This window comes from Lepidochelys kempii, chromosome 6 (genome assembly GCF_965140285.1).
Source record: "Lepidochelys kempii isolate rLepKem1 chromosome 6, rLepKem1.hap1, whole genome shotgun sequence".
Taxonomy (NCBI): Eukaryota; Metazoa; Chordata; order Testudines; family Cheloniidae; genus Lepidochelys; species Lepidochelys kempii.
Genome location: NC_136385.1, coordinates 45,725,407 through 45,752,099, shown reverse-complemented (window position 1 = coordinate 45,752,099; position 26,693 = coordinate 45,725,407). Strand labels below are relative to the sequence as shown.

General features: G+C 42.4%; 1 protein-coding gene across 3 annotated transcripts in view; it reads left to right on the top strand.

Moving 5' to 3' along the window:
- Positions 1-3,510: 3,510 nt before the first annotated feature.
- The window catches only part of BBOX1 (gamma-butyrobetaine hydroxylase 1), a 74,649-nt gene continuing 51,466 nt past the window's right edge, over positions 3,511-26,693 (top strand). Inside the window, exons 1-4 of one of the 3 annotated variants that reach the window (XM_073347796.2) lie at positions 3,569-3,648; positions 7,128-7,278; positions 11,561-12,004; positions 14,639-14,753. In XM_073347796.2, the coding sequence (XP_073203897.1) occupies positions 11,624-12,004; positions 14,639-14,753 (496 nt within the window). In that variant the 5' untranslated portion in view covers positions 3,569-3,648; positions 7,128-7,278; positions 11,561-11,623. Of the gene's footprint in view, positions 3,649-7,127; positions 7,279-11,560; positions 12,005-14,638; positions 14,754-26,693 lie in introns of all 3 variants that reach the window. The other 2 variants (XM_073347797.2, XM_073347795.2) reach the window with 2 other exon arrangements.

Genomic DNA, 26,693 nt, shown 5'->3' with positions numbered 1-26,693 from the left:
ACTTGTGTATATGTGAAAAGAGCCAAATTATCTGCCTCTAATAAACTTCCAACCTATCTAATTACATTCACACTGTCACAATTTGTTTATAATTTGCAAACTCCTGCCTTCAGCAGAATCATTTCAATAGGAAAAAAAGGCTCAATGGGAAATTACAAACAAAAACAGAAATGTAAGACAGCTTGAGCATGTTTGAGCCTTAAAGAAAGAGAGGGAAAGCAAGGAATGAACATGAGAAGAAATATGGAGAATGGATTTGGATCATAATTTGAAAGCAATGATGTCTTGTTACTCTTGCTGTACAAAATAAAATTAGGAATGCATTACAACACTGTTTTGGCATATGAAGGTTACTATTTAATAATACTACCAACAAAAATATTTAATTTCCTATATATCAAAAAATTCAATCTGAGTCCATTCTAATTGCTAAAACACATACAAGAACTCATTCTCTAATCAGCCATTTAACTCCTTCACTGCTTTTGCTCATGCTTGCTTCCAGCAAACTATCCAATTTTTAATCTCTGTGAATGTTTGCTGTTTGTCAGATATGCTGGCTTGAGTGTGCTTACAGGTTGTGTGTTTGCTATTTACATAGAAGCACCACCAGTTTGTCAGGTGCTTTATAGACAACAGCATGGATCTTATTTACCAACAGAACAGATACATCTCAAGCAGATGGTAGTGCAAGCTTCCCTGTTCCCATTCAGGGGTGTGCGATAAAAGAATTTCCCCTACCTATTCAGTTCTTGGCTTCTCCCAGGAAGGCCAGTTGCAATGCCAATCAATGCATGCTATGGTGTTTTATTACAAGTGGACACCTTTCAAGCATCCACTGAATACCAAATTAATTTTATGCAGGCCACTGAGCAGCCAGTGGTAAGAGCTTTACACTATCACTACTTTCAGCTGGATTTGAGCCAGTGACCCTGAGGTAAAAGGTTTTCTCTCTCCTGTTAGAAATCTCAACTAAAAAATCCCCACCACAAACATTCCATTGAAATAAATGGAGCATTAAAATATTTGTCAGCACCCGAGGTCCTTAGCACAGCAGATAAATGAAGGCATTTAAAAAATGCATTTAGATTCTTTTATAGAAAGCTCAGCTTTCTGAGGGTTGGTGCTCACAGCAGAGTTGTTTGACAGTAATATCATCAGCAACATTAAGCCCCAGAATAAGGGCCAGATCATTTAGTGCAGTGCAGCCACTTTGTACCACGCCACAGGCAGAATCTGACAGTAGAACCAGCATATTTTGCCTCAGGATTATCCTAATTCCAGGGGATCCTCTAGTGGCATAGAGATGCCATATATCCTATGGATTCCTATACCATTGCCCTCCTTGCTGCTGTAATGGGTGTAACTAGAGGAAATTGCATGCCTGAAGAGGGATGGCCAGGGTGTCCATATGTTGTGCCGTTTTGGCCTGTCATGCAGAGTAACCCCCTAAAGAGGATCTCCATATCAGATCCGTCTGCTGATCAAAATAGGTGCTTTTGAAAAGATAAGGCCCTACCTATTCCATAAAAGGAATAAAAGGTCTTCATCAAGGAAAATGGTGGATTCCCCACGTCTTGATAGCTTCAAATCAAGAATGGTTGCCATTCTGGAAGATATGCTTTAGTGAAACACAAGTCATTGGGCTCCATATATACGTATCTGGGTGAAATTCTATTACTTGCGTTATATGGGACGTCAGACTAGATGAAATAATGGTCCCTTCTGGCTTTAAAATCTATAAACCTACAAATGAATCGCTGAACTAGTATTTTATGATAGATTGTCTAACACATGGTCTAATGACCTGAACACAGGCTTGCCAGCCAGGAACTCATGAGTTCTAACCCCAGCTTTGCTACTGATTCTCTGTGACCTTGACCACATCCCTTTACTTCTCTGTGCCTCAGTTTCCTTATCTGAATGGAGAGTAATACAACCTACCTGCCTTACAGAGACTTGTGAGAATTAACTAGTTGTTGTTTATAAGATGCCATGTAGTATCCTGATGATTCAGGTCTCTTACCTATAAACATGTTGGGTCAAATGCTCTGCTGATATAAATCCACTGGAATCAATGGAGTTATGCCAGCCAAGAATGGCAAAATTCACATTGATTTTAATGGGGCCAGGATTTTCACCCATACATTATAAAATGTGGTTTGTCTGAAACATGTTAAGACTCTGTGTCTGAAGTTTCAGAATATAAAAAGTGGAATATATCTGATTAAGGAGATTCTACTATGGAACTATAACAAAGGAGGAGCAGAACTCAGCTCTTATTTACATAGATATACATCCACTGTAACTCTAGGGTGAATTTAGGCTTTATATTAATCAATGGAGAGAATTTGGCCATTTAATAGCTAAGTGATCTTTTAGTTTACTTACTAAGCTTTATGTATTTCCAACAGTGTAGGTATCTGCCTTTACTAACATGTCTCCCTAATAACTGTGGTTCTTGTCTTTTTAAGACAAAGCAAAATGTTAAACTACCACTCTTGCAATTAACTACCTAATTATAACTGCACATTTCTTTTCTTTGTATTATTATTTAAAACCTCTTTATTTCACTTTTTAAAACAGACAAGTTTATTTGTTTTGCTCTGCACCTTTTTCACACCACTTCAAAATCTGTACATTATGTTTTCAACCAACTCCACCTAAGCACATCTGCTTTAGGTCCAGCCACAGCTGCACAAAGATACCACTAATGGAGCCACAGCATCCCATCAGTTTCTTAGCCAAAGTATCAGTTGTAATTGACAAATATTCTTCCTCATCAGTTGTTAGGATTGGGTTTGCCTGCAGGGCAGAAAGAACTTCTAGTTTCAATATGAGTGCCTGACAGGGCGGTATATAGAGCTCGGGTTTCAGGATTACCTAATGAAAGAACATTATGAAATTAGGGATTTACTTTCAGTGGGTGACAGTCGCATATGCAGTGCTCTAGGGAAGTACATGCTGGGGTGGGGAGGCAGTATTGGCATATTTCAGAGTAGCAGCCTTGTTAGTCTGTATTCGCAAAAAGAAAAGGAGTACTTGTGGCACCTTAGAGACTAACCAATTTATTTGAGCATAAGTGAGCTGTAGCTCATGAAAGTTTATGCTCAAATAAATTGGTTAGTCTCTAAGGTGCCACAAGTTCTCCTTTTCTTTTTTAGTATTGGCATAGTTTGCCAGAAGCCAGGGTGCTGAAACAAGTTGTATGGGGCGGGGTGCTGAGAGCCTTTGAACTAAACTGTAAACCCTTGGCTGTACATAATGGAAACCACTTCCAGCCAGGGGGTGCAGTAGCACCCCTAGTTCCAGCACTATGGTCAGAAGGGCTGTGCCGCCTCAGCTCCCATTGGGTTGGGGTGCTGAGCCCGCCAGGGTCCGGATTAACAACTGATTAGCGCACTGAAGCGGCCCCCGGCCCGGCTGGGTGCCCTGCCCCGGGGCTGCCAGCAGCGCCTGCCCCACGCCCCGCAGCTGGCCTCCCCGCGCTGGCCGGTGGCTCCTCCCTTCCGGCGGCGGCAGTGGTGGCCTTTCCACTACTTGGCCCGGCTCCCCAGGCCGCAGGTCCCGTCCTCCCCCGCCATCTGTTGCAGGGCACGGCGGCGGCGCCGCAGGATCAGGCCCCTTGGCCGGCGCTGGGGATTGCAGGTAAGCGCAGCCCGCTCCCCGCGCTCCGATCGCAGCCCCGGCGCCGCGGGAGCAGCTGGCTCTGGCCGCCGAGCGTGGTGGGGGAGGGACAACTTCGCAGCGTCTCCTGTCCCCAGGCCCTGCCGGGGGAGCGAGCCCAGGGCGCCCTACAACAGGGGGCGGGGCACCAGAACACTGGGGCTTACAGGGCGCCAGGGGGGCACCCCAGCCTGAGGGCCGCTGCGGGGAGCAGGTGGGGAGGGGGGGTCAGGTGTGAGAACGAATGTGGGGGATGCTTCAGAGTGGGACACCCTGTGTTTAGGGAAGGATACGACAGAGGGGTCAGGAAGGGGACACTGGCTTTGGAGAAGGAGCTGCGGGGGGGGGGGGGGGGGAGGTTGCCATACATTTGGATGGTGCTTCTTTAGCACAGGTCATGGATGTGCTCATCAGCTCACCTGCTAGGACTTTGAGGGGTGTTTTCTTGGGAGGGGGTAGTTACAAATGTCCCCCATGTTTGTGGCCCTTAAAGCAGATGATAACCACCATGAAATGCAGCCACCTCTGGGGTGAAGAGCAGCAGCTCACTAGCATTCAGTGGTGATGGGAGAGCAGGGACATGGTTTTGGCCAAGGGCACCAAGGCAACGTGCTGTCCTTAGGAAGTGTGCCATGTGTCTTTAATGGCCAGGCAAACACTCAGGAGCTCCTTGATTTTTCAGATCTCACCTTCTGTATGGTATATTTAGAAGGATTAAGTACTAAATAAACTGTGGACATCTATGCTCCAGTGAGTCTCCATGTTTCAAATCTGAGGTTCAGACTACTAAACCATTCCTTCAGATTGTTAATTTATTACATGTTTAAATTAGATGTTGGGTTTTAGAGATGGATTTCTTGTGGACTTTGAGTTTTTATTTGGGGTCAAGAGGCTGCATGGAGTAAGGTCTCTACAAACTGGCCCTGGAAAAAAGTACGCTTCTCAGATTATTAGAAACATAAGATTTGCCTTACGCTTCAACTAGCAGTTTATTAAATCTGGTAGCTTGCCTTTGGCAGTGAGTAATGGCTGATGCCTCAAAGAATATGAAGAGAAAAATACTTAATGCATCTGGCCAATTGTACACTGCTCTATACTTGGGAAATTTTTCTTTCCTGACCCTGGCAGTAATCAGTTTATGGTGTGAAATGTGAAATTCAATGAGCCCATTTTAACATGTGTAATTAAAAATATTGGTCATAAAATCATCCAGCCCTTTTAAAAAAAAATCCAGTTACAGTAATTGACTTTCTGACCTCCTGTGGGAGGGAGTTCTACAGTGTATTAGTCCAGGGTGTGTTCGGGCTGATGTTTGTAGTGTTTCTACATATGCCAGTTATAGGTGGTCTTGTTGGCCCCTGTGGTCTCAGTGTGGTTTTACGCAGAGTTGGAGTATGAAGTACACCTTGCCAAGTATCACTTTTTAAAGGCCCTCAGTCCTAAGGCAATTTGTAACTAGTGCAAAAAGGAATATTTGCAGCATGTTTCAATAAGACACAAAATCTTTCCTCATCTATTTGTAACTCTCACTTACTGAAATGGTCATACCTTTGCAGCCTAGCAGTGGAGGCATGAAAAATCTGAGCACTTAACAGGCCTCATTTGCTTCACTTATGCATGTAACAGTAGTGATTTTTAATTCTTATTTTACTTTTCAGATAAGTGTCTTATGGTAGATTTGCTAGCATACTGTTTTACTTCCAGGCTGTAAATAACATGTATAAATCAGGAAAGGTAACTGTTTATTGTTTACTGTATTGATTATATTGATTTGGAAGGTTATGCAGAGTTGAAATAGAACAGAATCCAGACACTGGACTGGCAATTAACCCTGTAGGGAACACATGTTTCTATGGTGCTGCATATATATGTACTCAAATAATATAAACATTACAGACTTTAGATAATACAGTGAAATATGATCATACATAAAATAGCTTTCCTTGCTTCCTTTATTGTAAATGCTTTTCCTCTGCCTTTTGTCATAGTTTTGGAGGTACATTCACCTATATTATACAAATGTTGCTTTGCAGAGTCTTTCTGGTATTAAGATATGCTTTGTAAACAGGTGCAATTCCCATCCTGCACCAAAGAGGGTGCACACACTTTGGGTTAGATCAGAGGTGGCCAGTATGTGGCTCCGGAGCCACATGAGGGTCTTCAGAAGGTAATATGCAGATCCTTGTATAGGCACGGGCTGGAGCTACAGGTGCTAACCATTCAGTGTGCCGGAGGGTGCTCACTGCTCAACCCCTGGCTCTGCCACAGGCCCTGCCCCCACTCCACCCCTTCCTGTCCCCTCCCCTGAGTCTGCCATGCCCTTGATCCTCCCCCCCAGAGCCTCGTGCATGCCACAAAACAGCTGATTGGAAGCTGATTGGGGGTGGCTGGGAGGCTGCTGATATATTACTGTGGCTCTTTGGAAATGTACATTGGTAAATTCTGGCTCCTTCTCAGGCTCAGGCTGGCCACCCCTGGGTTAGATCCTCAATGAGATGCCCTAACCACTTGGATATAGAGTCATTCTGTCTCACGCTCACCCAATGACTATAATCATTTCCATAGTCAGCTGTTCTCATGTCAGGAATGAGAGCACAGACTCTTAAGAAACAAAGACCCTAGGCTCGATTCTGCTCTTATACCACTGTAAATCAACAGGTTTCAGAGTAGCAGCCGTGTTAGTCTGTATTCGCCATGCATCTGATGAAGTGAGCTGTAGCTCACGAAAGCTTAAGCTCAAATAAATTTGTTAATCTCTGAGGTGCCACAAGTACTCCTTTTTTCTGGTAAATCAACAGTAACTCTATTGAAGTCGTTGGACTTATGCTGGTGTAAAACCAGTGTGTAAGTGAGAGCAGAATCAGGCAGGCCCCTTCCTGCATTTATGAAAATCTTTAGTTACAAAATAGGGTGTGTGTCTATATGGGGACTCAGGAATATTAAGGCAAATCAACTAAAGGTGTGAAGTCAATGTGCAGAAACCCCCATGTGGATTTCTTCATTCAGGAGTAAAGTGGCCTTAGTTTGCTGTAACTAAAAGGCTCACTTTAATTTATATATTCAATACATTGTTATAAAATAACAACTTTGTTGTTAATTTTCTTTACAGATAATGAGCGAAATCGTCAGTTGGGGTTAATTGCTGTAGCTCCATTTAAGTCAGTAAAATGTTGCCAATTTAGCTAAGGATTTGGCCCAGAGCTTCTGATTTTCCTCACCCTTATGCTGTTGAAAATTGAAAAATTCTGCTGAAATCAGTGGTGTTACACTGAAGTAAGTGAGAGGAGAATCATAGAGGTTTTTGTAAATGTATCTAGGGAAGAATAGTATCACGGGGACTTACTTTGCCAGCTGTGTCTAAGCTGAACTCATTGGTCACAACTGGGATTTGTTTTGAAAATGGACAACATGATATGACTTGAGGAAAACAATAAACAGCCTTTTTATTCATTACACAATAGCTCCAGCCCAGGCAATCACTCCACATTGAATCGATAAGCAGAGGGATTTGGCAACAGGAACTCCTGTATATTCAAAGAAGGAAATGGCTAACTTCACCACAAAGGAAATATCTTTGTCTTTCTCAGCTGTTCCAGAGATTCTTCACAGATTGTTAGCGAATTGAATCGTACTAGAATTGAAGGCAGTTGTTTTATGCTTGTGTAACTCCATTGACTTCAGTAGTTACTCTAGATATACACCAGTGAGGGATCAGAATTAGGCCCTGTAGTGGGGTGCGTGCCCCACTCCTGCAGAAAAGGGGTTAAAAGCAGCCTTGCTAAGCTGATTGGGGAAGCAGCCACAGCTGGGGCCATGCTCAATCAGGGCCCAGCTGGCCCTGAGAAGAGGGTTGTGGGCCAGGAGCTGTGAGGAGTCTCACTCCAGCCCTAGAGGGAGAAGGGCTAGCTGCCTGAGAGGAAGGTACCTGAACTGGAGCAATACTGGGGAATAGGGCAAAGGATCTGGGGAGTCCCAGCCTGGTGAAGGCCCCAGCCTGCTCCTCTCCCCTGGCTCCCAGCCGTGCTGCTGGTGAATGCTGGGGGTGGTGGTTCCCCTTGCCTGGGAGCTAGGGGAGCGGAGCGGAGTGCGCTGGGGCTGGGTCACTCCACTTCCTGCAGGAAGTGGCCAGGCCCCCCTGTCCCTTGTGGAGACCAGGGGCTGGGGCCCCATTGGGGTGGGGCTGGTAGGGCACGAAAATAGCTAGGGATGGCTCTGCTCCTGGGGAGGGGAGACCCACAGGGTGGGGGTACTACTGGGGCAGAACCCTGAAGTAAAGGGCACCAGGGTCTGGGAGGGACACAGGGGCCTGAGGCAGGTGAGCCACCGGCCTGCAGAGGGCGTTCCAGGCTGGAATTGAGCTAATTCCAAAGACGACCAGCAGGAGGTTCCGCGCCAGTGAGTCTTTGACTTTGCTGCAGGCCCAAATATTGGGGAAAGTAGCAATGACACACAGTGTTTGTACACCTTTTAAAAAAGCATGCTGGAATATTTTCATCACTGAAGAAAATTAGTATGATAGTTTCAACAGAATTGTTTTTTACCCAAAACATGCTCTAAGACATAAGTGCAACATGCTGATGTTAGATTTTGCTGAAATTTTTGAAACAGTCCTTCCCTTTTGAGAGAGTACTAAGGCTGTTTTAATTGCACCCACAGTAAGAAACTAAAGTGAATGTAGAAATCTCAGCTGGTTTCAAAATGGAATAGGCTTTTGCTGCCTCCTTCAAAGAATGACACTGGACTGCTCTCGTATTTCCTGATTAGGGAAAGACCTATGTGGAGAGAATGACCTTTTATCACTTTCTGAAAGTGTCTAGATTCTGGATATGTATTTTAAATTTAGAGTTTGAGAAAGGGTCAGATTGATGGTATTAGAAACTAAAGTCCTCTGTGCACAGAACAAATATAACATTTCCAGTAGTGCAAGCTTTCCCACTTGTAATGGAGCTCATAGTTACTTCCCGTCCAAGATTCTCACAACAATAGGTTATGTAGGGAAGAGTGTAGTACTATGCATCTGATATAGCAACATTTCTGTGTGAACAAGAGTATTGGCTATTTTTAAAAAACAAATTCCCTTAGCATGAAAGGAAAAACAAACAAACAGCTGTAGTAATGGTTATCTGATCTCACTTCTCAAATCCAATGACAATTCTATTTTTAAATTTGTTTTTGGGTTGTAGATGTCCTCTTTATAACATAAATTATGCCCAATGGATAGTTCCCACAGTCTTTATTATCCCTTTTTCCAGAGCCCATTCATGACCTGGTTGGTGGCTTCTCTTATTTTGCATGCTGGCCTTCCTTTCCAAACCACTTGAGAGGTTTACTGCCATCTATTTTGGAACTGATTTTGCTTGCCATGCATTTTGAGTGACTCTGTTATCCATCACTGCAAACAGACACCAGTTAAGCAATACACATCAAAGGAGAACATGAAGCTGGTCAGAGGCTCTAGCTGGACAAATTCCAGCTGTAATTTTCCCTGTGGTTAATTAGTCAGTTGTGAAACTCACATCCTTTCAGCATACACACTTGTTTCCATACAGTGGAGCATAAAAACAGTGCAAAGCAGAAGTCTTGACCTGAGACTGATAAGTATCAAATAAATATTTGTAATATATCTATAAACATTAAAAATGAAAATACAGGACAATTGCTTCCTTATTAATGTACCACATTTCTAGTCCTTCTCTCTTTAAAAAGGGCGATGTTTATTTCTATACATTATTCACACAATTATAACTTCTGCACCTAATAGCTAAAGCATAAGGGCAAGAAGCTTGCTCATGAGTGAAACAGAGACTGAAGGCTTTTTGAGAGCCAAATTCTGATCATGCTTCTCTCTGAAGAACTAGAGGCAAGTGTGGAGCTGAATTGTCTGCAAGATATTCTTCCTAAGCAAGCTATGGGGAGATTAAGCTGGGAAAAGGAGCAAGACCAGCTGGCAGAAAGAAAGGGTAGATTGCCCTGGAAGGAAGTTGGACTCAAGTCTCTCTTAGGTTGGCTGACTGGGGAAGCAGCTAACCCCATCACCCTCTCCAAAAGCAGCACTGAGCAAACTGGCCAGCTAAGCGTTGAAGGCCAAAAGAGGTGTCAAATTACTGTGCCGCCTCTGTGGAAACAAGAAGCTCCTGCTCCCTGAGGCAAAATGCCCCAGGGGAAGGTTAGGAAGCAGTTTATCTCCACACCTTTACAATGGACTGGGCTTTAAAGGCACTGCCCAGCCTTTAGCCATCCTGAGTTATCCTTTTACAAGAACTTCTTGAAATACAGGATTTTATGTAGGACAGCTGATTGTTCCCGCCCCCGCCCCCCAAATAACTTGAACCTTAGAGAATATACAAGGGACTAGAATATCAGCTCGTGTAGCTCCATAGTATTCAGGGAAGGTATGATGATTTACACCAGCTGAGGAACTCTGCCCAAGGTTTGCAATACACTAAAATAGCCATCTTAATCATGTTGCTATTTTCACCTTAGTTTGGCATCCAGATCTTCTAGGATTTCAATATTGCAGAAATCCTAATTGTTTCCCAATATTTGCTGAGTAAATCTGTCCTTTAAAGAGTTTAGAATAAGTATCCAATTATTCCATGTTAAAAACAGATTAAAACATTCAAAGTTCTTCCCAAGCGCACACCCTAAAGGTTTGTCTAAAAAATCCCTGTTATATTTGTTAAAGAGATTGCAGGCCATTTTGGTGGTGATAATATTTTTATAGTTAGTAGGAATTGGGATTAATGTTTTGAAAAAAGTGATGAATAAATGCATATAGCAGAAATGATCATTCTGGATATGAACCATTGCTTTAGAAGAGAGAGAGATACCTACAAAGTGTAAATGTGTGCATGTGTGTATAGTTTAGCTGTAATTATGCCTTGCTTGTATGTATTGTTATACAGACTTATTAAAAATGGAGCAAGGTTGATAGACAATAAATGCATCATTGGGATCCTTGAATTAATATGTCCAGAGGGGAAAAAGTAGAAATATTTTATTTTTTCATTCAGTTAAACTAAATAGAAACCAGAAGAAGCGCGAGGATCCCATACTACGCAGGTCTTGCTCATAAACAGTGGGGAAAAATGTAAAACCCTGGACCAAATCCTGCAGTCCTTACTAAGGCAGAACACCTATTGAATCCGTGGGAATGTCTCCTGTGTAAAGACTAAGGGTGAAGCATTAGCCCCATTGAAATCAATGCCAGTTTGCCATTGACTTTAATGGGGGCAGGATTCTGAGCTCGGATATCAAGATTTGCCCACTGGCATCAAAAAAACAAAAAAACGGGACAAACCAGAAACAAACACAAAAGCTTTGAAGTGGTGCGAAGTTTTATTTAAAAAAAACTTGGGATTGATTTATTAATTTGGGAAGAGGAGTAATCATATTTCTGAATAAGGTAAATATTCAGTCACAGATTCTGTTCTTAGTTTAATATTTGATGCATCCTGTGTCCACAGATTTCCCTTGCAGGGGGATTGTTCAATCTTCTAACTGATATCATCATTAACTATATAAGTTGAGATAGGATATGGTACATTAAAGCCTACATTTTCGAAAGCAACTAGTGATTTTGAGTACCTCAAGTTTTGGGTGCCCATTTTGAGATCCTGATTTTCAGAAAGTTTTCAGCTCACTGAAAATCAGGCCCCTATAAGGTATATCAAGTTGAGGAGAAGTTGAGGCACCACCCAAATTCACTAGTCGCCGTAGAAAATTTAGGCCTAAATATACATTTGTCTTTGGGCAAAACTTCTACACTATGGGGAACGTGTATTCTCAGGAGTTCAGGGGGAAGGAAGAAAGAGAAGGGGAAATTAGCTTTTTTTTTTGTACATTATCTTTTTATCTCTGTTCTTTCTATAATTAATTTTGTTCTTATTTATAGTACTCGGAGGAACTTGCACTGGTAAAAAGGCATTCTTGCTTTGACGATTTTGTAATCGTCAAAATGTGGAATGCTGTGGCTAAAAACCTATTAAGGACTAAAGTCCACCAAGACTGTTCACGCACTCTGCTGCTAGTGCAAAAGGGCAGGAGTATTCTTATAAGACCGCCTTCCTCTAGGAATCATTGGCAGCATACAGCTGGAGCAGTTCAGCCTTTCAGCATGAGTACAAGTATCCAGAAGGTGGAAGCTTTGGACGTGAATAATTTTGTCCGTATTCAGTGGGAAGATGGGAGTAAGAGCCTTTACCCTGCTGTATGGCTAAGAGACAACTGCCAGTGCCCTGACTGCTTCCTGCATTCTGCTAAAGCACGCAAACTGCTTTTGGAAGACCTGGATGTTAACATTGGGGTGAAGGAGGTCACTTTGACAGATAGACAAAAGGTATTTTTTAAAAGAAATTTCGCTTTCATGTGTACATTTGTATAATAATTCTTGCCAAACCTTTCATCAGCAACCTGAATAGAGAGAATAGTACTGCAGCTGGAATATCAGAATATGCCATAATCATGGATCCGCAAATCATACTGTGTATTTGCAGGATTTCTAGGTATAACTGTCATTTGAGGAATCCAAATCCTTTCATTTTATGTCATTCTTATGGTAAAATCCACTTCAAAAATGTTAAGCATAAGGTATAGGAACCCCCAAATGTTCTTATTTAGTTTTTTCTTAATTAACTTTAGATAGATAAAACATTTTTACCATAGCCTTCACTTCTTAATCTCTAGGAGCTGGTGTGAGGATAAAATTGCAGACTCTTAATACCTTAGTCTTTCACTCCCTCAGACTTCTTTCCCTCTGTGTGTCTAACTCCTTTATGGAGGAAGGATAGTATGACTCCCCCACAAAGAAAGTAACTGTCTCATACCTCCTACGCTGTCTTTCTTCCTGCAGGAGACTTCTGTTTGTGATGTCACAGTAAAGCATGGAGTCCTTAAAGGCCAGAGCAGGGAAATTCTTTACTTGATTTAATAAATAGTTTCTAATTTGTTTTATAAAAGAGCATTTTTAAATTTATTTTACCTGACATTTACAAATATATAAAGTAAAATTTGAGGAGAGAACCCTCCTTTGAGTCAGATCTGCCCTCAGTCTCCACTGTGGAATCTCAGTGAAATCAGTGAGATTGCATGGATGTAACTAAGGGCGGGACTTGACCCTTTATATTCTTGCCAGCAAATAGTAAATGTTATAAAACAGATATGCAAACTCGATTCCCTTTATTTATTTTATTATTAATAATGTCCCTTAGCACTGGTATCTTCAACATGCTTGGGCAACAAAATGGCAAATGAAATTAATGAGGATAAATGCAAAGTAATGCACACTGGAAAAAATAACCCCAACTATACATACAATATGATGGGGGATAATTTAGCTACAACTAATCAGGAGAAAGATCTTGAAGTCATCGTGGATAGTTCTCTGAAGACGTCCACGCAGTGTGCAGCGACAGTCAAAAAAGCACACGGGATGTTAGGAATCATTAAAAAAGGGATAAGAGAATAAGATGGAGAATATCTTATTGCCCTTATATAAATCCATGGTACACCCACATCTTGAATACTGCGTACAGATATGGTCCCCTCATCTCAAAAAAGATATACTAGCATTAGAAAAGGTTCAGAAAAGGGCAATTAAAATTATTAGGGGTTTGGAACGGATCCCATATGAGGAGAGATTAAAGAGGCTAGGACTTTTCAGCTTGGAAAAGGGGGGATATGATAGAGGTATATAAAATCATGAGTGGTGTGGAGAAAGTGAATAAGGAAAAGTTATTTACTTCTTCCCATAATATAAGAACTAGGGGCCACCAAATTAAATTAATGGGTAGCAGGTTTAAAACAAAGGAAATTCGTCTTCACTCAGCGCACAGTCAACCTGTGGAACTCCTTGCCTGAGGAGGTTGTGAAGGCTAGGATTATAACAGGGTTTAAAAGAGAACTGGATAAATTCGTGGAGGTTAAGTCCATTAATGGCTATTAGCCAGAATGGGTAAGGAATGGTGTCCCTAGCCTTTGTTTGTCAGAGGGTGGACATGGATGGCAGGAGAGAGATCACTAGCTCATTACCTGCTAGGTTCACTCCCTCTGGGGCACCTGGCATTGGCAAATGGTCGGTAGACAGGATACTGAGCTGGATGGACTTTTGGTCTGACCCAGTATGGCCATTCTTATGCTTTACAAACGTAGGAGGGAAATAAGGGTTATTATCCCCATTTTGCAGTTGAGGAAGCTCAGATGCAGAGTTGACATGATTTGCTCAAGGCTACACAGTGAGTGGGTGGCAGAGCCAGGACTAATACTCAGGAGTTCCTGGCTTCCAGTCCCGTGCTCTGTCTGTTAGCATGCATTGTTTCTCTGAATTGTCTGAATTCAAGGTAAACGCCTACTTTACCCATACATATGAATTATAATTATTAATTAAACTGTAAGCTCTTTAGAGAAGAGCACCTAGCACAGGGGGACACTAATTCATAACTAACAGAAATAGATTTTAAAGGTATTCCCATCCACTCCTCTTGTGTCTTTCTCCTTCAGTCCTTCCAAGTGGTCATCCCCTTCACTCCCAAACTATTGTCACTTCCTCTACCCTTTTCCTCCTTGTCACTCCCTGCAATGAAGTGCTGCCCTTCACAATCTATTCATGTCCTGCTTTATTTTACTGCTGGGACCCATACAGAACATCCCACTGCTAAGTGCAGCATGGATAAAGAATGAAAGCATCCAGCACCAGTCAGGAAGCCGGGTCCCTTCTTCATTGTGAAACTGACCTCTTGTAAAAGGAGGGAATGTAGGTAATGCTTAAATGGATTTTTGAAAGTGTTTGCAGTTATATAAATAACAAGAGGTTGCCCACAAGAGACATTTTATTGCAAAGTAGCAAGTAATATATTTCAATTATATTTCTAGTAAGGAGATTGAATTTTCCTGGTCCCTTTGGTAGCTGTTTCAGGAAGGCAGATTTAATTGAATCGCTCATTGTTAATTGTCTTTTTTTATTTTATGATATAAGGTGTATATTACATGGCCAGACAAACACACCAGTGAATTTGAGGCTGAATGGCTGAAGAAAAGGTGCTTTTCTGAACAAGCAAGAGCAGAAATGCAAGAAGAATTATTTTTACCAGGTAAAAAGAAAAGGAGTACTTGTGGCACCTTAGAGACTAACAAATTTATTTGAGCATAAGCTTTCGTGAGCTAAAGCTCACTTCATTGGATTCACCAGGTAGGGACTAAAATCTAATCTGTTATGCATTTCTTAAAACTATATAGACTATCACATATCTATAGGTCCACAGGACAGCATATATTTATATAATATAGCCCTTGTTTTGTTTTATGAAGTTTTGGACAGAATTTTAAAGGCATTGTAGCTGAAATGAAAAGGGCTCATTTATTTTTCTTGTCTCTATGTTAATAAGTAGCTAAGTGACACACCAAGGATCCTGTGCTAAAGTTTTTCGAGTTTCCTTTACATCATGATATCTAGAGTTTTATTGTCATTCTCCAATAATGTGGTGGTTATGTTCTCTAGAAAATGAATTTCCCTGGCTGGGATGATGTAGTTGGAGATTGGTCCTGCTCTGAGCAGGGGGTTGGACTAGATGACCTCCTGAGGTCCCTTCCAACCCTGATACTCTGTGATTCTATGAATTAACTTGTACACCATGCTATATAATGCTGTTCACATTTCTGTTGACATAATATGATATTGGTGCACAAACAGGAAGCACTGTTAAAAAGCTGGCTTTTACTCTTGAGTGACCCACCATCACCAACCCCAGACCACTGGGTTTGCTGCAGTGTGTGGATGCTTATAGCTTTAGCCCCTCTCTCCTTGCTTGCTGTAGTACTGTGAGCAGGTAAAGTACTGAAGCTGACAAAATTTCTGCTCTCATCCTTGACAGGGTCTCTTTATGTCAGTTCTGCTCTGCAAGAAAAGTGATTCATTCTGGATTAAGAGTTATGATTTTATCTGTTAAAACAGGAATGTAGTTTTTATGAAAAGTGACTGGAGACGGGCTGCAAAAATCCAATCTGAAATATGCATTTCCCAAAAGTTCAGCAGTGTGCAGGTTAGGGGTTTGGGTTGGGCTCATTTCTAAGCACAACAAAAGGACTGTAACCCTCCTGCCCGTCAGAGTTGGCAGCAACAAGGGCCGGGTTCAATATCTAGGGGTTCCATTCCAATAACACAATGCAAACCGGCTCGAGCCCCCACCCAGTGACCTGGGACAAATATATACCACCCCCGCTGGGCGCCTCCAAGAGGCAATACTTCCCCTCTCGCAAGCACATAGTCTGAGTGTAGCAAAAGTCTTTTAATAACAGAGAGAAACAATGTGGCATTATGTTGGGGAAACACCACCAACAGGATTCATAACACAACCCATGAGCAAAAACAACCCCACCCCAGGCAAATTGCGGCATGCCCTTTTCCCTTTGGTTCTTGAGTCCAGCAACCCCAAATCACCCAAAGTCCCAAAAGTCCAATGCCCCAAAAGTCTCTGTCCCTGGTCAGGGCAGCCCCAGAGTTCGAAAGTTTATCGGCGGAGCTTTACCTCCCAACCTGGGTGGAAATGGGACGGGGGTAAGAGGCACCTTACGTGATCTGAAGCTGACCGCCCCATAGCTCCATAGCGGCGCTCCGCTCCGCCAGCCGCCCCACGAACTCCTTCGCGCAGCTGCGCTCCGCTCCGCCAGCCGCCCCACGAACTCCTTCGCGCAGCTGCGCTCCGCTCCGCCAGCCGCCCCACGAACTCCTTCGCTCAGCTGCGCTCCGCTCCGCCAGCCGCCCCACGAACTCCTTCACTCAGCTCCACGGCCCACAAGCAGCTCCTGCCATCCACACACTGCTCCGCGTCGAACTGCTTCACCAGCCGTCCCGCAAACTGCTCCACAATATATCTTCAGGCTCCCCCACTACTTAACACAACACTCAGTGATTTCAGCTCTTAGGTGAATTCAGCTTATAGTAGGGGAGCCCCAGTGCTGGTGCACTGTCAGCCCAAAGTGAGCTCAGCAGCCTATAACTAGACTTCTAATGAAATCAAAATTAGCTCTGATATTCCACAGTGGAGAGAGGAGGAAGTGCAATCAGCATGTAAGGCCCTCACCAAGGGGCCCATGCCACCAAGTATTAATACTTGTCCCCAGCCTCTCTCCATTCACACAGTTTTGGAACCCATGACCCTTGCCTAGCGAGTGCTACTTAGTTGATGGTGAATCCCTCCATCATAACAAAAGGCCACGTACAGTTCCAAGCACAGTTCCCATAATCAGGGTAATAACAATTTATTCTTTCTGCCCCAATAACAGAGACACTGGGGATCCCACAGCAGCCAAAGTGACCATTTGGGCAGCTATGGTCTCATTCTAGGCGTGGTGGGTGTGCCTATGCAAATGAGATCGGCCCCTGAAGTTCTTTTCCACAACTTGCCACACCTCACCACCAGATGTCAGGGTGGAGCTCATCCTGACACTGCTTACAGGACAATTGCTGGAAGTTTGCAAATAATCATGGGGATGTAGGGGGGAGGGGGGAGGCACAGCAGGAGGTAGTTACTGTTGTTTCATTTTTAACTTTATTTTAGGGAGCTACAGGTGAAAAAAGAAAATTCCAAGACACATGGGGCTTGAAACTCTCCTGTGTCTGGGCTATGCTCAGTACGGAAGGGGAATGAGTATCGGGGAACCAGTTACAGCTTCCTGATTTGTAGCTGGCATGAGTTAGAGCATCCTAACAGAGTTCTGTTCCCTCCCTTCAACCTTCCCTGCCCCTGCCATGGCTCCTATAATGGGGTCAGTTGGAGCATCTGATGCAGGAGCCAGCTGTACACCAGCTGACAGCTTTCCCCTTCACTCACCCCCACCCCCAACAATGGGACTCTCAGCTGGCCCGGTATGGCCAGAATCCAGCTCATTGTACCTCCTGAATGGCACAAGGCGTCTGGTTTAGAATTGAGATCCTGGCACCTGATGCAAAGTTGCACAGAAACAACCAGTCAATACAGGTAAGGGTATTGTTTGCAATCATATAACAACTAAAATTGTTGCAAGTAGGTGGCAGAGTCTGGGAAGACAAAATACTTCATTTGGTTCAGTGGTTCTCGGCCTGCGGGCTATGGGCCGTTTGCGGCCCAATCAGCACACAGCTGCAGCCCATGTGACATCCTTAGGCCATACACGTAGTATATAGTGTGGATGCAATCCACTTAACACAAAGAAAGCTGCACATGCGGCCCACAATGGTAAATAGGTTGAGAACCACCGATTGGATTAGTAAATTTTTGCCATGTGGCAGAATAATCTGTGGTTGTCTGCCTGTTTGTCTGTTCAATAGTATGGGTTTTATTCATAATAAGACAAACATACATTCTGGGCCAGATTCACCTCCAGTAGCTCCAAGGAAGTTTTCAAATTATAGTTTCTTGCTCAGAAATCTCAGGCATACTGTAATATTGCACCTTGGCATGGTCTGAGTTTTTGTTGGCTTCATTTTTAATTACCAGTTCAAAGGTATACACTTCTAATCTTGGGGCATTTTGTGAAGTCTTCAAATGATATCAGGCCCAAACTCTCAGTCTCATGTTTAAATCAATTAAAACCCTGAATAATTCCATATATTAACTACTCAGGAGAGATTGAATATAATTTATGCTCATGCTTAGCAGTTTCTTATCTTTCTCAAAATCCCTTGTTCTTTTTTTACAGTATCTGACACTAGCTCAAATAGCCTTGAAACATCTGTTCCCCTGAGAGAGATGCTTCCCTGGGTTCCCCGTTACTGCCTGATTCAAAGCCTATTGAAGTTAATGGGAGTCTTTCCATTCACTTAATGGAACTTTGGATCAGGCCGTTGAAATTTCAGAATGGGAACATTTATTGTATAGAGGCAGAAAGTTAGTCTCCTGTCTTTCCGCAGAAAACAACTCTAGTTTCTCTTCTCCTTTTTTCTGGGGAGGGTTGGCGGAAGGTGGCTTGAGTTTCTCCCTGGGATCCACATGCAGAAAGGACCCATATTTGTTGAGTGTACCTGTCATATGCGGAAGTGTTGGCAGCCATCTCTGTGGCACTTTTTCCCCTGCAAAGGGAAGGTGCTGAGCTGGCTGAGTTGTGGGTAAGGATTGGGCAGTCAGACTTTAATAACTAAGGAAGGGGATACTTTGTTGTTTGGTCAATAGTTTTCAGAAACTTGGTGTTCCATGATAAAGATGAGACAATTGTTTATATATATTGTAATACAGCAATGATATTGATAATTGAGCTGGCTTTATGTTCTTGTGTGTCTTTCTGCTCTTCACCATGTTCCAGGAAAAGAAATGGTTGGATACAGTGAACAGCTTCTTTTAATTTTCCTCAGATTTCATTTACAAATGGAAGCTTTCATTATGTAAATTGAGTGTTTGCTTTCTAGACACACATGGCCTGATTCTCCTCTTACACTGGTATAAATAAGGAGTAACTCTCTTGAAGTCATTTACTCTGGTGCAAAACGCATGTAAATTAAGATGAGAATCGGGTCCCAGTGGTATGATGTTACCAGTCTATCATACCAAGCCAATACTCTTTCTGAACAATTGTAATAGCTAGTCTAATCCCTAACCATCATGCCTTAGGTTAGAGGTTAACCTCTACTGTTGATATTGTCACAGTGGTGGCATTTCTTTTACAAGCAGTTATTTGTTTTTGCTATTGGGTAATTTCGCCTTTTTATGATAGCTGTTGCTAAAGAACAACATTTCTGGTTTCAAAAAGCAGGTGTCAAAAGTATGTCAAAATCATAGAGAGGAGGAACAAACACATCTGATTTATTGAATGCTCCCTGTCCCCATGTGTGTACCAGTATCTGAGGGTCCTGGCCCCAGGTGAGCCAGGCACTAGAGGGTTTTTGCCTTTCTGGGTGTGCTTGAGTACCACTTCCTAATGCTTTCATGTGATCTAAGGTGTCACTGTCCCCTGGCGGTGTCTGAGACCCACTCCCTGCCCCGCCTTGGGTGTGCTGGGATTTGGCGGCCTTTGACTATCTATGAGGCTCTGTCCGCGGCGGCGAGTTGTATGGGCCCATGGTGCCTGGGCTCCAGCAAATTCAGGGCCCTGAAGGCCCAGCTCCACCAACGTTCGGGTCCGGGTCTCTCCCCGGCCCCTCCTGCTGCCCTGTTCACCTCCCCAAGAGTGTCTCTTGGCCCCTCTAGTGCCACATTACATACAAATGTTAAATAATATTAAGTGATATTTGTGACGGTGGACACCTGTCCTTCAGAAACAGGCCTGAGACCATTTCCCGCCAAAATGCCGTCAGATGGTAACTTCCGGTTACTCCTGATGTAGGCTGACTTTGGGTTTCTTGTACCTTCAGCTGAAACAACTGGTTCCTGGCAGACAGGATATTGGACTAGAAGACAACTGATCAGTTGAGTTTGGTAATTCCTCAATTCCAGTGAACTGACAACCTAGCAAAGGCTGGCTCTCCAGTTCATTAATAAGCGCATGAGCCATGCAGTCCTCCAGGTTTTTTTTTAAGCACATAAGTCTGTTTTGTATCAGCCTGTCATAAATATAAAGGGAAGGGTAAACCCCTTTGAAATCCCTCCTGGCCAGGGGAAAGCTCCTCTCACCTGTAAAGGGTTAAGAAGCTAAAGGTAACCTCGCTGGCACCTGACCAAAATGACCAATGAGGAGACAAGATACTTTCAAAAGCTGGGAGGAGGGAGAGAAACAAAGGGTCTGCGTGTCTGTCTATATGCTGGTCTTTACCGGGGATAGACCAGGAATGGAGTCTTAGAACTTTTAGTAAGTAATCTAGCTAGGTATGTGTTAGATTATGATTTCTTTAAATGGCTGAGAAAAGAATTGTGTTGAATAGAATAACTGTTTCTGTCTGTGTATCTTCTTTGTAACTTAAGGTTTTGCCTAGAGGGGTTCTCTATGTTTTTGAATCTAATTACCCTGCAAGATATCTACCATCCTGATTTTACAGGGGGGATTTCTTTATTTCTATTTACTTCTATTTTTATTAAAAGTCTTCTTGTAAGAAAACTGAATGCTTTTTCATTGTTCTCAGGTCCAAGGATTTGGGTCTGTGGTCACCTATGCAAATTGGTGAGGCTTTTTATCCAACATTTCCCAGGAAAGGGGGGGTGCAAGTGTTGGGAGGATTGTTCATTGTTCTTAAGATCCAAGGGTCTGGGTCTGTAGTCACCTAGGCAAATTGGTGAGGCTTTTTACCAAACCTTGTCCAGGAAGTGGGGTGCAAGGTTTTGGGAAGTATTTTGGGGGGAAGGACGTGTCCAAACAGCTCTTCCCCAGTAACCAGTATTAGTTTGGTGGTGGTAGCGGCCAGTCCAAGGACAACGGGTGGAATATTTTGTACCTTGGGGAAGTTTTGACCTAAGCTGGTAAAGATAAGCTTAGGAGGTTTTTCATGCAGGTCCCCACATCTGTACCCTAGAGTTCAGAGTGGGGGAGGAACCTTGACACAGCCATACCATAATTGGGTTTGAAAGTCATGAATGAGCTCCACTGGACTTGCATTTCATTCCTTGTGAAATGCTCAGCTATTAAGTTTTCCTGTAAAGGTTTTGAAAAATAAACAGTTTTCAATGGAGCGATTTCAGCTCTGCCATGAAAGTGAGGATGAAGACTGCCAAACTGCTGATGGTTCATCTTTAATGTTTCTTAACTGCTCAGCTTTTTATAACTTGTATCCTTGAATCCTATCCTATGGTAGCAAAATGGAAATTATATTGACTATACTTAAAGAAAGAAAGAATATACAATGCTGACATGATAGAATAATGAAAAATGTGAGTGGGACTGGGTACCACCAGGAAACACTGGCAAAGAACACAATCCTTGTTGAGAACAGCTTTTTAATAGATTCTCAAGCTGTAGATTTTCTTGGATAAAAGAAAAATAATGTTCCCTGTTGTTCCGCATATGGGAAAATAATATATTTTGTGTGACGTAGAATTTTACAATACATTTTATTATGCAGTCATTTAAATAATTTAGATGGAAGAATTTAAGTATTTTAAAAGCACAGCTTCTTTTCAATTTTATAATTTGGAAAATATACTTAAATCTAGATACCCCCAACCCCTACAATCCGTTCCAAAATTATAAGAGTTTGTAGAGCAACTAATTGCACTAAATGTGAAGGTATGGTCCTGTATTGCCCCTGGCTTTGGGAGCTGAGGCGGAAATATCTGCAAAGATACCTTTGCATTTTTTCCCCTGTTGTTTGTCTCCCCGCTCCCCTGCCCCCATTGGAACCACTCTACTTACAATTCCTCTGGCTCTGGTGGTTCCTGGGACTTCAGAAGTAGCTCCAAGGGGCAGGAAAAGGGAGTTCTGCTGAAAAGATAGTACAGCCAGGTTGTAGTTTCAGCTCCGTGGGGCAAAAGAGGTGGAATGATGTGTGTGTTCATCCCAGTTCATTCACTATTTCCCTCAGCCTGCCTATTCTCTGTCCCTCCCTCTCCATGGACTCAGACCATGGTCAAGGCACAGAGTTGGGGGGGGATCAATGCCTTCCAAGAGTGAGTGGGAAGAATCACATGCTGAAGGTCCTCTCTGCTCAGGCATTAGGATACACAGTCTAAGCCATCGCAGTGAATCAGTAGAGAAGCCTTTCACTTATATTAATGCAAATGTACTTAAACTAAAAGTGATGCACACTCATATCAGAAATATATGCTGGAAACTGTGGGTCTGATCCAAAGCACTTTGAAATCAATGGAAAGATACTTTTGATACCAGCAGAGTTGGATCAAGCCCTAAAAGATCATTGTTAAAAAACAAAAACTAACAAGTCAAGCATAACAGTTTTTAAAGCTGTAGGATATGCTATGTTAATATTGTGAATGACTATCAGTCCAATTTAATCTGAGGTATTTGTAAAGTGTTTATCATTACTTCTGTTATAACCAGTAGTCCAACTATAGAAAACATATAGGACTGTCAGCCAGTTTCTTCTTTTTTAATGGTAAAAAAAAAACAGCCTTCAACTAGTACTTAAGTACACTGAGTTACTGCCAATTTTTGGATATGTTTATTACAGCAGATATTGTTTGCACTGTTGTTGTTGCTGCCAAATTGGTCCCAGGATATTGGAGAGATAAGGTGGGTGACTTAATATCTTTTATTGGACCTACTTCTGTTGGTGAAAGACGAGCTTTGTAAGATTGTCATATTCTGGGGTGCAATTCAGACCAGTGAGAGGTTGTTACTGGTTGTCTGGTAACACTGAGTGACTTTAAAATGCTCTGCTGCTGTAGCTCCTTGTGGGTATGTCTACACAGCAAAGAAAAATCTGTGACTGGCCCATGCCAGCCGACTTGGGCTCGTGGAGCTCTGGCTGTGGGGCTGTTGAATTGCTGTGCAGGCTTCTGAGCTTGGGCTAGCGTCCAGGCTTTAGAACCCTGAGGGGTGGGAAGTTCCCAGAGCTTGGGCTCTAGCCCGAGTCCAGAAGTCTACACAGCAATGAAAGAGCTCCACAGTCCAAGCCTTGTGAGCCCGAGTCAGCTGGCATGGGCCAGGTGTGGGTTTTTCTTTGCTGTGTAGAAATACACATACCCTGTGTGGATGCTCCCAGCCAGCATACAAGCATGCACTTGGTGTCTGTGTGTTGAGCAGCCCTGGTTCAGCAACTCTGACTCTAGCAGCCTGCTTGTTATACCACAATCACACTCTGGTCTACGCCAGCCTTGGTTACTACTAGCCAAGTGACCCCCAACACATCCCCAGTCCCAAATTTCCCCCAAACTGGCCGCCCTGAAATGTCCAACTCTCTCCTGGAACATCCAGAGGAGCAATAAGGTCTGTTGCTCCTTTAAAGAGACAAAATCACAGCAGCTTTCTGCTTTAACTGGAGTTAATAATCACTTCAAGACAAACACAATACTGGGTTAATTTAAAGTAAACCATAAATAAATTATTTAATCCGAAAAAGAGAGGTTTTAAGTCAGTTCAGGTATAAGGGATAAAGACAGAGGTGGCTATGGCAAATAAAAGTGAAAAATGCTTTCTTAACAAAACTACAGTCTTGGTTCAAGGTAAGATTCTTCCCACACTTCCTTCCAGTAAGATGGTCAGGATATCCCACAAAGTGCTCAGTTCCTTTGTCATCTTAGGTTAAAAACCTGAAGAAGAGCTCTGTAAGATCGAAAGCTTGTCTCTTTCACCAACAGAAGTTGGAACAATAAAATATATTACCTCACACACCTTGTCTAACTGCAGATGTGTCATTTTATGGTGGTAGTTATTTTAAGGAACATTTCCCCCTTCTTTCTGTCCATGCAGATGATGCCTTTTTGATATTCAGAAAGCTTTATTCTGAATTATACAGACTATGATCTTGTCTTTAGAATCAATATGAGAGTTGTCACTCTTGTTTGATTTTCATAGCTTTATTTTGGCAGTTGGAAATAGTTGGGAGGGGATGCTACTGCACCCCCTGGCTTGAAGTGGTTTCCATTATATGCAGGGTTTACAGTTTGGATCAATAGCTCTTAGCACCCCCACTATAAAAATTGTTCCAGCACCTCTGTTTGGCAGATTAAACATTAAATGCAAACAGCTATATTATTACAATGCTAAAGTTTCAGATTTAGCGCCTTACTCCTCAATGTCCCTCTCATTGATTAGCAGTATCCAGCTCCTAAATGTAAAGGTTCCAATTCAGCAGAACATTTAAACGCTGAAATGCATGCACAAATGCTTTGCTAAATACAGATGAGATTTCTCATGTGTTTAAAACTAAGCACACATTTAAGTTCTTTGTTGGGTTGGGACCAAAGTCAGGAAAAGTCAGCACAGAAACCCTTTCCAGTGTTGCCAACTCTCATTATTTTATCATGAGTTCCATGATATTTGCTGTTTTTATTTCCTTAAAGCCCAGCTTGTTGTTCAAGTGATTATGTGAGAATTCCAACTTTAATTTTTAAAAAATTGTTTTTGCCCTTATGGTTGTGCAAAAGAGTTTTAAAACATGACCCTAGTGTATTCTAAAGACTCAGAAACCAGAGTGGGAAAAAGAAAACACCACATTTATTAATAAGCCATAAGTTTTCGAGAGCTGATAGTTTTTGAATGCTTTGGGTTGACAATACTATGTATATATGAGAAGTACAGACACTCCTGTGTGGCTGAATTTCAATGGTTTCTTCTCACCTCTTCCTGAAGCACCTATCTGGGGAGAGTTTTACATGTGGGAACAAAAATGTGAGTCTGGTTATTGTGGACCCACAATTATAGGGCAAAAATAAAGGCTCTCTCAAAATCAGGCCATTTAGCGTTCAGCCATTTTGGATTATTTCTGCACAAAAAATCGGATACATTTTTGAATGCAAATATATATACATGATATGCACACAGAGAGATAATTAGAGAAATTGTAGGTTTTCCTAAAACTATTTTGAAAAATTAATCTTTGAGCTTAGACAAAGCTTACAAGTATGTCTACTCGAGGAGAGAATATTTGAAAAAGTCATAAACAAGTGATGCTAAGTGTATATCAGCAGTGGGTTTGCAGTCTACACATGACTAGACTCATAGACTTTAAAGCCAGAAAGAAGCATCATGATCATCTAGTCAGACCTCCTGCACAATGTAGGCCACATAACCTCATTGACCCACTGCTGCAATAGTCTAACAACCACTGGCTGAGTTACTGAAGTCCTCAAATCTTGAATTAAAGGCTTCAGGTTACATAGAATGCACCGTTTCCTCTAGTTCAAACCAGCAAGTGACTCGTATCCTATGCTTCAGAGGAAGGCAAAAACAGAAAACAAAAAAACTAGGCCTCTGCCGAATATAGCAGTCAGTTAGACCCACCAGCCAGACACCTGGAAAAGAATTATCTGTAGGAACTCAGAGCCCTCCCCATCTAATGACCCATCTCCAGCCACTGGAGATATTTGCTAATAGCGGTCACAAATGGGCAGTATGCCATCATAGACAATCTCATCAGACTATCCCCTTATCAATCTCTGTCATAAACTTATCAAGCTCTATCTTAAAACAAGTTAGGTTGTTTGTCCCCACTACTCCCTTTGGAAGGTTGCTTCAGAACTTCACTCCTCTGATGGTTAGAAATCTTTGTCTAATTTCAAGCCTAAACTTATTGACCACCAGTTTATATCCATTTATTCTCTTGCCAGCATTGGCTCTTAACTTAAATAACTCCTCTCCTTCCCTGGTGTTCATCCCTCTGATGTTTTCATAGAGAGCAATCGTATCTTCTCTCATCCTTTGTTTTGTTAGGCTAAACAAGCCAAGCTCCTTAAGTCTCCTCTCGTAAGTTAGGTTCTCCATTCCTCCGATAATCCTAATAACACTTTCCTATTTCTGCTGGAAACACCTTGCCTGATGCTTATGAGGATTGCATTAACCTTTTTCATGGCTGCATCGCATTGGTGACAATCGACCAAGATACCCAGGTCTTTCTCCTCCTCTGTCACTTTCAAGGGCTTCTAGCAAAAATTCTTGTTAGTCCCTAAGTACATGACCTTGTACTTTGCATGGTTACATTTCATCCCATTTCTGTTGCTCCGATTTTCAAGGTCATCCAAATCTTGTACGATCCTCCTCTATATCGGCAATACCTCCCAACTTAGTATCATCCACAGATTTCATTAGCCCACTCCCACTTTTTGTGCAAGCTCATTAATGAAAAATATTAAATAAAATTAGTCCCAAGACTAGTCTTTGAGGAATTCCACTCGTAACCTCCCTCCAATCTGGCAATTCATCTCTCAGCGTGACCTGTTGTAATCTCCCCTTTAACCAGTTCCTTACCCACCTTTCAATTCTTGGAATAATCCCCATCTTCTACAATTTAATAATTTCCCATGTGAAACTGTATCAGATGCTTTACTGAAATCCAGGTAGCTTAGATCTCTTGCATTTCTTTATCTAGAAAATCAATTATCTTCTCAAAGAGGGAAATCAGGTTCGTCTGGCAAGATCTACCCTTCGTAAAAGGTATTGTTATATTTTATCCTATTTACCTCCAAGTTCTTAACTACTCTCTCTTTCAAAATTTGTTCTAAGATCTTGTATGCAGT